This window comes from Diadema antillarum, unplaced genomic scaffold, assembly GCF_040938485.1.
Source record: "Diadema antillarum isolate AM-2024a unplaced genomic scaffold, OU_Dant_1.0 seq00002139_RagTag, whole genome shotgun sequence".
NCBI lineage: Eukaryota > Metazoa > Echinodermata > Echinoidea > Diadematoida > Diadematidae > Diadema > Diadema antillarum.
The window spans coordinates 69,038-84,400 of record NW_027272779.1 but is presented as its reverse complement, the minus strand read 5'-3'; the positions used below and the strand labels follow the sequence as shown (position 1 = coordinate 84,400).

At 38.0% G+C, this 15,363-nt stretch overlaps 1 protein-coding gene across 1 annotated transcript; it reads right to left on the bottom strand.

Annotated features, from left to right (window-relative positions):
• Positions 1-350: 350 nt before the first annotated feature.
• Positions 351-12,051, bottom strand: LOC139714034 (uncharacterized). Its single transcript, XM_071625764.1, has 3 exons — positions 11,548-12,051; positions 9,623-9,697; positions 351-2,159 (listed from the first exon to the last, which is right to left on the bottom strand). Exons 1-3 carry the CDS (start codon positions 11,668-11,670, stop codon positions 351-353), a joined length of 2,007 nt encoding a protein of 668 aa, XP_071481865.1. The 5' UTR covers positions 11,671-12,051.
• Between the last annotated feature and the right edge of the window lie 3,312 nt (positions 12,052-15,363).

The window sequence follows — 15,363 nt, the reverse complement described above, 5'->3', positions numbered from 1 at the left end:
GTTCATGGAACACTGTATTATTGACAATTATGGAAATCTGCAGCAAAAATCATCTTGCAAAGATATAAAACTCTTTTCCCCCTTCTTAGCCACACAAGCAAGTTTCACTCGCACTGTATATCGATCCTTCCACATGTCATCATTGGTTCTTTACAACTTCTGGTACAAGTAAATTTCAGAGGGGCAGTAAATTTTTAATTTTAATGGACAATACGGGCACAGCTATTTCCATTGACTAAATGTATTACTGTGCAAATGTGCATTCTAATGCTTTGAATGAAGATTTTGTGTGTGAAAGTTGATTTGCTGAGTACAGAAGGTACTCTGGATGCTGACCAGTCATGGTGTTTTTAAGGTCCATCCTTTCCTCTGACAGGTATACCTGATCCTTTGGGAATTTTACTCTGCATCTTACTTTTAGGCTGCACTAGCCTGCTTGTAGGTCTTTTGCTTGACTTTATAGGGGAGGGCAAATCAGAAACAGATTGAGACTGTGGGTGTGTCACTGTAGTGATTGTGGTCGTCATTCTGGTAGTGCTGACTGTTGTCTGATGTGTGGACTGGCTGTTATTCTGGTTACTCTGGAGGTGATTTGCTGGATTCTTCTGGTTCCCATTACTGCAGGAAGCACCAACTTGCTCAGGTGACTGCATGTGTAATTTTGCCATGCCGACAGATGAACCGGCTCGCCTAGGAAATTTAGGACTTTGCAATTTTGATTTGGACAAAGGTATGCCATTAGCCATATTCTTGACATGAGTAGGAATAACACCTTCTTCCTTTGAGACAGTGTTTCCATTTGACCTGGCTGGCAATTTTGAAATGCAGGATGGCCCAGGGAGACGAGACCTTGGTGGCATCATCTGATTATCACATCCATTCTGCTTTTCTGAATGCTGTACCTTTGCTGTCTGTGTAGAAAGAAAGTTTATTCCTTCCACTAGATCAGGGCTTGAATGTCTCATTTCCTGTGTTGTTCTCTCTTTGACAGGTGATCTGTGTTGTGCCGATGTAAGCTCTTGATTACTGGAGCGCTTCATTATTACACCTTTAGGCTGTAATGACTGTAATGGAGAAGAATCGGTGCTTCTTTGCTGCTTCAGCTGATGACACTGCTGACGTAACTGCTGCATTTTGAGTTGCTGGTGCTGCTGCTCAACAAGTATCTCTTGCTGCTTTTGCAAGTTGACAGAAACCATGTCTTGCTGTTCTTTCTGTAGCTTTTGCTGCTGTGTAAGTAATTTCTGTTGAGTTTCCTGCTGTTGCTTTCTTGCAGCCTGGTGCTGTTTATTCAGTTTGTCCTGCTGTTGTTGAAGTTGCAACTGCTGCCACTCCAGTGTATTCTGCTGATCTCTCTGGTGAGTCGTTTCTTGGGGTCTGTTATTTCCTTTGACATGTGTTGGTTTCTGCATTCTTGTTTTAGCCGGAATTACCTGTCCATCTGGTTTGCGCCCCTGATATTGACCTGTCTTGGGCCTTTGCATCTGTCTTGGTCGTTGCATCCTTGATACAGGGCGTCTCAGCTGTAGCAATTTAGACTTCTCTCCTCGTGACAGAGAATCTTCACTTTCCTCAGAACTATCACTCTGATTTCGAATACGGTGAGGAACCATGCTGCTGGATCCACATCCATCATCTGAGCTTGACAACTTCTCTTTCATGGCATTTGGAGGAACAGCCCTCTCCTTGGTGCCAAGTACACGACGAGAGTATCTTAATCTGCTCCCTGAATCAATGCTACTGTCATCTGAACTTGACAACTTTCTGCATTCTAGCGATGGTGAACTATCTACCTTGTGACTTAAAATCTCATTACAATTTATGTTGGCTCTTTGAACATTTTTGTCAGGGATGTACACATGCTTGTGATTGCTCTTAGACCCTTGTTGCTGGCTTCTTCCAAGGGCACTATCATCACTTGCATCCCCAGAGCTCTGGACATGTCCTGTATGGGAGAGTTCGTCCGGAGTAGTGTTGGAGGTCACCCTGAATGGCTCCCTGATGAAACTAGTGCCTTCATCCACATCCGATGTTGATTGGGCTAGCTCAACTTGCTTGGGGCTACATCCACCATTCTTGACTGATGAACCTTTGGTCATCCCATTAGACTCAGCATGGCTCTCATCACAGACGATGCATTCTGTGCGTTGTTTGCAGACCTGAAAGACAGACAAAAACATGTAAACAAAATTTATGATCTGGCACATGATTATAATTAGAAATGTTGCTATGGCAACTGGTATGCCTCCGGTATAATGCGTAGTTCTCCTAATAGGTCCATAGTACAATGTCTTGGCAAAGTGTGATGACAGTTTCACATAATTGGCAAAATACTAAAATGACAGGTTCATCACAAATGTACGAGCTGAAATGTACGAGCTGAAATTTTCGCGTACAGAAATTGCTACTTGGAGGACATTTTAGCGTGTTGTTAATTTCGCAGTTGCAAGGGTCTAACTGAACTTACTTATTTGCGTGTTGTTATTTTCACGGTTCAAAGGCGATTTGCAAAATTCGCAAAAATAAAACCACCACGAAAATTTCAGCTCATACAGTAGGTTTAATTGGATAAATGGCTAATTATATCATCTAAGAGTGCAGGTATTTGGGGATTTGAGGATTTCTACTTGACTTTTGACCTTTTAACCTTTGACCTTATGGCTAAAACTTCCAAGAGAATCTCTATTGGGCAATACATAAATCCTGCAGGAATTGCATAGATACATTGTGGGAGGGAAATAGTGAAATTATGGGGAGTTTACCTTGACCTTTGACCCCCTGACCATTGACCCATGACCCCTACATTCTCTAGATAATCAGTGCCAGTCAGTGTAGGCATACAAGCGTTGTATGTACTAAGTTCCATGAAGATACCTTGAAACATTTGTAAGATATGGAGAAAAAAGTAAAATTGTAACATTTTCACTTGACCTTTGACCCATCGATCTGAAACTCACTCTAGAGAATTTTTATTTGGTAGTTGAATGTATACACTACGCTTCATGAAAATACCTTCAGGCATTGCATGGATATGGGGGAAAAAGTGAAACTTTGTGCATTTGACTTTGACCCTGACCTTTTAACCTTTGAACTTGAGCATGTGTCCACAAAAGTTGATAGGCACAACTTTGCCCACTCATACATATACACGCCAAATTTCATTAGGATACCTCAAACGTTTTTTTAGTTACGTTACAAAATTGATTACGGATGGAAGGATGGACAAACAAATGGACGGACAGAAGGATGGATGGACCGAAGGACGGATGGACCGACCCGAAAGCATAATGCCTCGGGTGACACTTCGTGGTGGAGGGATACAAAAATCATGTCACCGTCAAATTTTGCAAAAAAAACAAACACATTTTCATGTACGACATGTACCAATTCCCCTCATTGTTAATATCCTTTGATTTCATTTATCTTGACTAGACTAATTCAATGTTGCATCATGTGTGATGAAATAGTTGTTAAACACATGACACTGCATCACCTTGCTGTCAATCACTTTTGAGGTATTGGGGTATTTGGTACTCAGTACACTTGTGTAGAATTCAGTTGAATGTTATGGGGAAAAAATTTTGGGATTGGAATTTTGGAATCTGCAATCAAGTTTTGTCAGCCAATACTGTGAAGAACATGAGTTACACTTACAAGTCTTAAAACTGGTGATGTCTATGAAATGATAATTTATTGCAGCTTTAACATGTCTTAATGATTTGTACTACTATCGATTATGTATGAAATGTTACTATTACTATATACTACATAATTACTACATACAAAGGATGCCAAATCAACCCTTTCTTGTACAGAATCTACACACTACAGCTCAAATACTTGTAAACTAATGGACAGAAAGAAGATGTTGGAAATGTAAACATGCTTTAATTGGCCATACATCTGGGATCAAAAACAGGACACAGGTAGTGTCTGATTAAATATTGGCATCTCTCAGCCCTATGGCAACTCCTGCTTCATTATAAGTGTTTTAATTTAAAAAAAAATTTTGAAAAATATGTCTTTTTCATGGGAAGGGGGCAAAATCAACACCCCCACCAAGATCTCGTCATCAGAGGCACGATAGCAACAAAATTTGGCACGCGCGACACCTACGTCATAACCTATGAGATGGTATTTAACATTTCTTATAAATTTATTATAAATTCTAATTTTAATTGCTTGATTATAGAAATTAAGCCAACATCTTAAGTTAGGCTATTAAACACTAATTCAAAATTGTGTAGTATTTGTGGTGAAATACCCTAATTAATATGTTTGTGCATGTTTGGAGGAGGAAATGAAAATTTAAAAATTGGGCTCTAATATGGTCCCCACCCCCCCCCCCCCCCCCCCCATCTTCCAAGAACACCCAATTTGCGTACTCTTAACTTGCATTTACCACTTGCGTGTTTAGAGGAGAAGATTTTGAAAATTCCTTAATTTGGGATGTTTGGACCCCCAGGGGAGAATGGTGCCCATTGCAACAAATTGAGATCCCATCACCCTTGGGATGCTACATGCTCCATCACCCTAGGGATGCTACACATGCCAAGTTTAGTGACAATCCATCCAGAGGTTTTTGAGAACATACAAAAATAAAAAGTTTATACATGCTGCACATTGGACAATGGACAAAATATTGCTATGACTGAACCTATGGCTATTACAATTTATGGGCACAAAATGATGTGCCAGCTAATTCCATTGATCTTTGACCTTGACCTTCTACCCATCACCACTGCCAATTGTCTCCCTGATTTGTTTCTATCCTTCTTATCGCATGTTATTATGATGGACATTTCTAACTCAAAGTAAAGGCTCAAATGAACCATGTAGTACACAAACAGTGCATTTGCCATATCACCACTTTCATGTTCATGGTACGAATTGTCAATGTACTTCTACCCTATGATCTATAAAATTGTATCATCAACATTCCTAGCTGTAAAAATGACTGGAAATAGTTTTGTTTGTTTTGTTTTTTTAATCTACAGTGACCTTTAACATTCACCTTTAACCTTACACCACTATCAATTCTCAGGTCTGTTATTTCTACCCTTCCTTATACTTACATTACCACTTGATATTCCTAGATAAATTTCATACCGAATTATAAACTTGTCAGCTAAAGTTGTGACCTGCAACCTAAGAATTTTGACCTTGAGGGATTAAAAAGATAAATCTATCAAAGATACATACTGTATCTGCATTTTATGTACCATACCTGGGCCAAGTTTAAAAAAGAAACAACAAAACAAAACAAACTAAGAGGTTCTTTCTTTTATCATTGTTGGACAGACAGAAGAATGACTACTGACAAACAACATAACAACATAATGCCTCTGACACCCTTTGGAGCAGAGGCATAACAAAGGACATCAGAAAACAATGCTGTGGATGCTATGTTCTCTAGTACATTGGTAACAAGATATATTGACGGAAAAGTTTATGATTTACTAAAAAAAAGACACAGCTACAAATGAATGGTGGCTTATGCTCTCACATTATCATCTATAAGGAAACTATGACAAATGCATTATTACATCCTCTATCAATCTTAGGAATGACTGACTGAAGGAGTAAATCTACTGAACTTCCATAAAAATGATGGAACTCACTACAAAATTCTGCTAGACACATGTGATGAAGCACTACAGCCACATTGTGAGTGAGCCAAAGCTAGCACAATCCTCTAATCTCTTCAGTTTCATTAAATCTTTCCATCATGACTCACTGTACTGTGGAAGTAAATGCTTCTTGTCATACATTTGGAGAAATTGCTCACTTTCCTTTATTTTTGCTGGGACTGTTAAAATCCACAGAGTCACTTCCTGTGACTATAAATAAATGGAAAGTGAGCATGTCCTGTCAAATGTGTTTATACTTTCCATAGTTGATACACTGCATTAGTCTGTGTACAACCAGATCAAAAGGACCTGGCAACATCCCTTCAAAAATTAAGACAGATTTTGATCGAGCTTGACTCATGCAAAACAAATGGTTTCACATTGAAGCTAAGGAACTTTCTCTCTTCTTCTGAAAGTGATGACACGCCATGCTAAAATAAAGCTTTGAGAGTGATCACCTGTGTGGTGGCTACCTACTGAAAGGTACAAAATTTGGGTTTTCAAATAACTTGCAAAGTTTCTCAAGGTCAGGGAACTAATTTGTCCATTCAGGCACTACTGGAAAACACACACACACACATACACACACACACACACACACACACACACCAACACACACGCACTCAATGTCAAAAGGCACTAAGAGGTACAAGTATACCACCAATGGAGCCATGTTCTGACTCATCTCCATGCAGCCTGTACTAACTATTAAAATAAGGCATACTGTCACATACAAATGTATTTTATATTAAAGCACAGACTAGAATGATATCCCTTACAATGTACTTTCTTTATAAATATCACTTGGCACAAATATCCTCGGCTTCATGATTTTTTTTTTTTTAGATTTCAGAGTCCATACGCACACACAAGTACCTACTCCTATCTGATTTATGACTCAAGATCCAAATGAGCAAAAGGATGCCCTCTAAACTCGGCCAGTAATCAGAGTTGTCAGCAGGATGACACACTTTGTCACATGGGCAGTGATCCATTACTTGCCATGGCAACTGAATGTCTCATGATTCATTTCCTTATACTGAAACACAAAGGAGAGAACATGAAACTTTTGGTTTATTTCTAGTGCGTAATATAACATGTAGGATTATCATCTGCTTCTCGTTGAATTATGTTGTTGTTATTATTTTTTTTTAGAGGACTGTTGATACAAAGGGATCTAAACTCCATACTCTGACAGGAGAAGTAAGCTCCCTGGGTTATGACATAGAGTTGAAATCTTTTGGGGCAATAACATCAGCAATGTTCTTTAATAATAAAAGCAGTCCATATGTATCAGCTGTGCATTAAAAAAAAAATACATTAAATTTTACTTGGCCAATTGGCCAACTTCACACACCTGCATTGCCATATTTGCATTGTGTTTGCATTGGACAAGGATCACCTCCAGTGCTACTAATGCCAAGCATACACTCGTACATACATAACACTTCTATGAGTCATCATTGTACATACTGTAAAACATATGATGTAGATACAGGAAATGTCTTTAAGATATGTTCTGAGTAAAAATACAACTGTATCATTGTTTTTGTCATAATTTCTATGCACCCTTGTAAAAATTTTCCTGAGTTTTACAAATCACCTTTAGATATAAATCAGTGCAGAAACTGGGGGAGGGGGAGACAGAAACAGTGCAAGGTTTATCTCATAAAAATAATTCAAATGATCTGCTCTGGTGTGTCATGGACTGTCAGCACATATCACTGGGCCTCTTATTTTCATAGTGCCAAGGTGTTTCTAGATATATGTTACAACTGTCAGAGGGAAAAGAGAACATTTCTGACCTATGACAAAAGAATCTTTTGCTGCTTCAATTGACTCTAGAAATCAAAGGGTACAGCTGTATGTGTATTATTATACAAGGCACATCCACAAGACACATGAGTAAACAAATCTTGGTACAATGTACATTTGTACATGTATGTAGTCTCTGTCTTAACCCATTGAGGACAGTTTGACTTTGCTACAACATGCATTTCCCATCTAGAGACTTGCCTGAGTATACTCGGGACTCGTCCTGAATGGGTTGATACATACTGTACCTACACCTGATATGAGAGTACACTCCAGTTTTCCTAGTAGTGGGCCCATTCTATCAATACTTATGAGCATAAATTTACATTTGATAAAAATCAGCTATAAGTACAGTGCAGATACCACCTATGTAGACTCAGTCGTAAGACAATTTACAGAAGAAAGATGGCTGTCAGGCTTTCCTAGTCTAAAGGTCTTGTCACAAATGCTCGTCTGTTAACTGCTCACTTTCTCTAACATTTACTTACATTTCTTCCATCTAGTAAAGGCCTTTCCTTGCATATAATTCATGATAGACATTCATTGCTCACATGACTGCTGCACGTAAACACCTACAGCAGTCTCAGTAGCACGTATTGTACAGGTACTAGCCTAACTACAGTCAAACTTTCAAACGAGCCCAATTTGTGTCGGGCTGGTAAAAATTAAATTCTCTCTTTGCAGAGCACTTTAAACAACTGCCGGTAAACTGTAAAAAATGCCCAAAAGATGGTGAGGATGGAGTGAAAACCATTGCAAGGAAACAAAGGTGTCGAGAATGAGTGCACACTTCTTTCGATATAAATCACCGTCACATAAGACAGATCAACACTGCAGCGATTACACCTTGGCCTGAGGCCCCATTACAATAACCAGTCTTTGGGCATATTTGAATTTGATCAGTGCTTGATATTGTAAGAGTGAATTCTGTCAGGCCCATGCAGTAGAGTATCAAGTTAACAACAAATGTTCCCACATAGCCCCATCAAAGTCAACTCTATCCAAACACTGATATATGCTTATTTCTTCATTTAATTAATGTGCTTCTGGAGGAGCTAATATTGCATAAACTGTATGAAATAAAACTGTTACTGTAGTAGTAGATGTACATATGATGTAACCCTACCAACTATTTTTTTTTTGTGTGTGTGTGAACTAGGACCCTTAAATGGTGATTAAAAGACACTAGAAATGTCACTTTATGTCAACTGGCATGCCCCTGCTAAATTGTGTATAACATCATTCTCCCAAAAGGTGGACAGTATAGTTTGTCAATGTAAGACGACAGTTTCACAAAATTGGATGATATTCACAATCTGGTAATGCACCTTCATGACAATACTTTCAGCCATTTCAAAAATATGGAAAAAATAGTGAACTGTTGCATTAAAGTCTGACCTTTGGCTCTTGACCTTTGACCTTATGACCCTAAACTTTCTGAGAGAATCAGGCAATACATGATATTAAATACTACTAAGTTTTGTAAAGATATCTTAAGCCAATTCTGAGATATGGAGGAAAATAAACTTGAAAGTTTAGCATTTTCACTTGACCTTTGATAACCTGGCCTAAAACTTTTCCTTAAAAATCTTTATTTGATAATTATACAAGAAGTATCACAAAAATATATTCAGGCATTGCAGAGATGTGGGGGAAATGTAATACCATAGAATTGACTTTGGCCTGTTACCTTTGACTGTGAGCGTGTTTGCCTACAAGTTGATAGTTACAGCTTTGTCCACTGATAACATACATAATTTTAAATCGGTATTCCAAATTTTATGTGAATATCTCAAATAGGGACTCAAGTTATCTAAGTCATCCATTGTATCCATTGCCAGATGGACAACAAGAAAACAATACCTCCTGCAACAATACCTGGTGGAGGAATATAAATATCCCTTTATTCAACAGGGATCACATTGACTATTACGTATGTCTAAAAAAAAAAAGACCCTTTTCAATGTTTTCTGGGGATGAGGGAGCATAACTAGTCATAATGAAAGCAACCCCAAGTGGAAAAAAACAAATAAATAAATATAAATACAAATTAAGAATGTTTTTAATATGATATCTTAAGTATAAAGAGAAAAATCTCATTGAAAGTAGTAATGCATAGGCTATAAAATGTCATTTTCATTTCTGCAGGCTCTTGCCAATAATATGCTGATACTTACAGGAGAAGAAATGTCACTCTGCACAGCTCCCTCTAGCTCCTCCATCTGACACGCCTCTTGGGATGACAGCAATGCCTAATATAATCACATGTGCAATACAGTAGTAAGCAATGACAAAAGTGTTACTAATCAGTCAGAAAGCATTGCAGATATCACCACAAATTTGCAATAACCGCAGATTCCTTTATAACATACGGCATGTGTTTTGGAGGGGGATTCTGTTTTTCATGAGTCGCGCGCTTTTTATTTAAATACACACAAAAACATGTACTTTAATCCCGACATGAATGCCACATGCATTCAAACAATGCATGTAATACAGAGTTCATGAACAAGGTGCATGACAACTGGGGGTAATCCCATGAGACCAACACAGAGTCATACGACTCACAAGCTTGACATTGAAGAAGAAAAAAGGTCCATGAGGCACACAGCCCACATGTCATACAGCCCATGAGCTTGACAGTAGGCAAGCAAGGCCCACAAGTCTGACAGTACTATAAAGGCAAAAAAAGACCTATGAGTCTGTCACCAGGCAAACAAAGCCCACGAGTCTAAATAAACTCAGCTGTACAAAGCTTATCGGTCTCATGGGCCTTTTTAACCTAGTGTCGGACTTGTGGGTCTTGTTTTCCTAGTGTCAGAGTCATAGGCCTTTTGTGCCTAGTGTCCGACTCGTGGGCCTTTTGTGCCTAGTGTCAGACTCATGGGCTTTATCTGCCTAGTGTCAAGTTCCTAAACTGTATGGCTCATGGGTGTCGGACTTGTGATGTGCACCCAATAATTGCTGTACTCCAAGCTTGCAAACTAACCACTCGCAAAATTGAAAAAAAAAAAATGATGTGCTATCATGTCGTCGCTGGGGCAATAAGACCTCGTATCTACAAAATGTCAAATATTCAGGAGAGCCAAAAAACATGGCGGCCAAAGCACTGTGGCGAATGGGATAGCCTTTCCTTTGACATGCCGTGGTGGCTTCATTTTTGAAGCTCATTTTCACCAAAATTGCAGATACAAGGTCTTATCACCCCAGCGACGATATGTAATATACAGCATAATCAGCAATCCTTATACTGTGGACTCGAAATCCTCAGGACTGGCACTTTTCTTACATTATAACTAAATTTTTGTTCGATCGTCCGAAAGAAAATGAAATAAGGTTTGTTATTCCGAAGGTTTGTTAAAATCCAAAAAAAGAGAAATGGTTGTTGCTTTGAAATTGCATTTATTGAAAGACAATATAACTTATGAAATTTCAAAGTTTTGATAGTATACTCACCTTTTTATCTATCTATCTCTCTCTATTATTTTATGTTCTGATTAACAAACGATTTGACTAATGAAGATTCCTTATTATCTTCAAATCAATGATTTTCAAATTAACAATCTACAAAACTTCATCATAAGAACCTTAACCTTCATTGTTGGATTAACAAACCTAATGAATAGCATAACTTGCATGTTTCTGTGCTATTAATGTGACTAACAAAAGACATGACGAGAGATTTGCAAGTTATGCTGAGTTGAGGGGAAGATGCATTCCAATGTCTTTTGTTAAACATTTCAGTACTTTAGCAATGACTGACAGATGAGGTCATCTAAGGAATATTGGTTTGGAAGTATTTTTTTGTGGGCGTTCCCAAGTAATCTGAAGAAAAATGGAAGAAAAAAATCATTAAAAATATATGGAATGTTCCTAGATATTTGTTTCAATGCCAAAAGTGATGTTGAGGCTATCATAAATCAACACAAATCAACATGCATTTGGATTTCAGGGGCCCTTTGAGTATTAAAACAAAACTTAGTTGAACTTGAAGATGTTTTTGAGGGCAAAGTTGAGCTTTTTGTCATACATAATGAACACATATCATACAATGTATGTATTCCTTTAAGAAGTAATTTGATTGAGTCCATGTATCTTGTACCTGCATGTCTGTCTGCACCTGTTCTTCTAAAGTTTCTATTTGGTCACACTGGGTGGTGCTGTCCTTAGTTGTTCTACCACCCTCCATGCTAACATCTTGCCCCTGCTGGGTAGCTGCAAGCATCTCAGTCAAAGCTTTAGGCTGTCAAAAAGACAAGGTGTTGACATTTAAACAATAGTTCAAAGATTATTGCAGAACAAACATATCAATAGACAGGAATATCTGAAGACTTGGGATCTCTTTTTCATGTAAATAGTATTTCAGTTTTCTATCTACATGTACAATTTTGTATATTGTGTCATACTATTTCATTGGCATCTCTTTAATCATCCAAATTAGCTGGTCAAAGAGAGAACCCACTTGGGTGTCACAATGCATACTATGTCTAAACTAAAGGGCATTGAGATACAAATGGAAATATATCATTTGTTTGCAAATATGAAAAGTGCATTCATTTCATTTATTCATATCATTTGTTTCAACTTTAACATTTACATCATTACAATCTATGCACAAATACTATGACACAATATTGTTCGCACATAAATGAAGTAAGAAAATTGCGGTACTAAAGTAAAAACTTCTTAACAATGGATGCAACAAAGGAGTAGAAAGGACTTTGAGGGATAGACATACAGTACTCACAACAGCACAAATAGCAAACAAAGCAAGGTATAAGGCCTAACAAGCAACAATCATAGCTAGAGATCATTTTATTAAATTTCTGGATTGAAATATGACAATATACAATGTATGTGTGTTTTTGATAATGCAAGAGATCTCTTCAGTTTTGTGCAGATACAATGTAAGCACCATCGTTTCAACTATGGGGGCAGTGATACAGATACAATTGCAAAACGAAGACAGGAGACTTTTCTTGGACAAATAATTTGCTAGGGATGGATAAATAATTCTTTTTTTTTTTCTTCTTCTTCTTCTTCTTCTTCTTCTCCTTCTTCTTTCTTCTCCTAACCTTAAGACTAAAAGTGCCATGAGCATCTTTTGATGGACTGTTGCGCTATAAAAGTATACACTATTATTATTATTATTATTATTATTATTATTATTATTATTATTAAATATAAATAAAAATAAGATAAGAGCAAAGCTGTTAACTTTGAGCAAAGCTGTTAACACTTTATGTGCAACATTCGCATGCCAGCTGAGTCAATGGCATATCAAGTTGGCAAATTCTGATCAAACACAAAATCCCATCCAAACCAATTGATAACTCGCAAAATGCGACAGTACAATGAAAGAGTATCTTGTCACATTTCGCTTGCATTTTATGTGGTGATTGACTATCAAGGGGTGTTCCCTACTAGATTTGCAAGTAAATTTTAAATTTCTGTCTCTGTTTTTGTGTGCAAAAGTCATGCCTCTACAATAATGTAGCTACGGATCATTTGAATGAAAAATAATCATAGATTTGTCAGAAAATTTACATCAAAGCAAAGCTTGCCATTTTCTCTATAACTTCGCTCATCACTGTCCAGGGTAACAACAATCTATAAAAGTTATACAGATTTGAAAAATAGAATGTTTTCTTCAGGTGGTAGAAATCTTCACGGTGCAACACATACCGTAAAGTTCCGTGTATAAGACGCACCCGTATATAAGACGCACCCCTAATTTCGGACCTAAAATTAAAAAAAAAAAAAAAACACACGAAAATGTCCACGCAAATATTGCGTGTGTCATACATATTATTTCAGCTCAATATTTCCCTAGAATGCATCATGTATTTGCTCTATTTTTCGTTTCCTTTTATATTTTCTTTTAACGGTATTCATCGGGTATCAACAAAATATGGAAGACGCAAAATGCGAGACTTGTCTCGGTACTCACTTGCTATTGTTTCGCCTTTCAATCGTGGTACATGTGTCATGCATATCGTACTCATGAGTATACAGTACGATCTTTGCTGTCATACATAGCAGAGGGTGTCTCGCATATTGACGCATGTCAGACTGGAAGGTTCATCACGAAAAATAAGAAAAACATCAACAAGTGTAGCAGAGGGATCATACGGCAAGACGTACGGTGCGTACGGTAATTACACTCATGCACTGTTACCAGTAACATGTGTGTCTATTGTACCATGCTTGTATGCACAGTGCTAGCCTTTTGCAAAAGGCAGCTCGCTATAATTTCAGCACACGCACACAGAGAGCAATGGACTTGCACACACAGCGCGCAACGGGTTAGCGCGCTTCGATCCGATCGCTGTGTGCACGCGAGTCCATTGCAAAAGCCTCTCTGCAGCTGCTGCCTTTGCCAAAGGCTTGCTACTAGCTAGCTACAGCACAGTGTAGCTATGCTATCCTAGCTGGTCTGGCACTCGTGAAATGAAGAGCAAACGAACGACATGGATATGCATGCATGCTTCACACATCGTTCATATTTACGGTGACATAGTGTCGATCCTACTCCGTATTTTACAGCTTTTGTCTATGGTCATATTGATACTAGTACATTGATAAGTTTTACAGTATCGGTAATTTAGTAATGATACCTGTACATCGCGTATTCCAGCTACTAGGTTGGCTGTTGGTAGCTTGGTAGACTGACATCGGTAGCATACAGCAGTGCTGTTACAGCTGTTGTCTATGGCCAGATTGATACATCGTTACTGCACAAGGCCGATGTAAGTGTATCTCGTATTTGCAGCTTTTGTGGGTGTCCAGATTGAAAGATCGCTCTTTTATCCGTAAGTTCTAGTGATTGCTTACCTTCCAAACGTCGATGGGCATACATGGCCCCAAGTTGGCCTTATAAAATTGGGTGTACATGACGGATTTTTTTCCTCGATTCGACTGTACCCGTGTATACGACGCACCCCCGATTTTCAACGTTTTCCGACGAAAAAATAGTGCGTCTTATACACGGAACTTTACGGTATTCTTTCTAGGGTAAGTATGTGGCCCTGAAAAGGGCCTACCCAATTAGGGATTGGGTAGGCCCTTTTCAGGGCCACACACTTACCCTAGAAAAAATATGTGGTGCACCATGAAACCTTCTACCACCCAACGTTCTACCGCCACAGAAGTCTTCAAAGATTTCACAGAATGTTTTCCCAAAGTATGAATATGTTGCTGTCTCAGAATAATGTGGCACATAGGGGGTTTATACCATGGTACATAATGGGTTGAATTAGAGCAATTTGATAGCCCTGTACAGTCACTTGAAATTAATCAAAACAATTCAGCTGTTGTTCCCCCACTGCAATGAAAGAATTCTCTAAGTCATTTCTATGTCATAAGAAGACACAATAAAACTGAACTCTGAATATAAAGCTGAAAATACGGCTGATATGATGTTTCATATCTAGCCTCAGTCAAGCAATTTCTCTTTCATTACTTTAAAGTTTATTGTTGTTGTTCCTTTGTTTCCATCAATTTTCCATATATATGTGTATTCATATCCTTGAATTTGACTTTATTCCTCTTTCTTGGTGTTTATTACCTTCATGGTTGAACTGTGGCACTGTACTAGATTGATGTTTCCATATTAAAAGTTATCAGCTGTAGTTTTGGTTTCAAGAGCCTATAGATTAACCCGTTCTATATGGGAACCTGGTGGTCTGCATATTCAGTCTTTGAGCATGTCAGAATTCAGTATGGAATGGATTAAAGGTCCTGTTTAACTTTGGGAACAGTGATTTAAAAAAATGTTTCAGATACGTATCACATTTGATGCATATGTGTAGGTCTGTTGTATCACAAAACATCCTCCCAATTAAAATTTGATTAAATAGTTTCAAAGTGTTTTTATGATTTTAAGACGGAACCAAGGATAAGAAGTAGTACCCCCCCC

Excerpts from the sequence above, each read along its gene's own strand:
- LOC139714034 (XM_071625764.1), bottom strand. The coding sequence starts at position 11,670 with ATGCTTGCAGCTACCCAGCAGGGGCAAGATGTTAGCATGGAGGGTGGT. Across the intron at positions 9,698-11,547 it reads AGGTGCAGACAGACATGCAG|GCATTGCTGTCATCCCAAGA; the intron begins GTACAAGATACA and ends TGATTATATTAG. Across the intron at positions 2,160-9,622 it reads AGAGTGACATTTCTTCTCCT|GTCTGCAAACAACGCACAGA; the intron begins GTAAGTATCAGC and ends TCTGTCTTTCAG.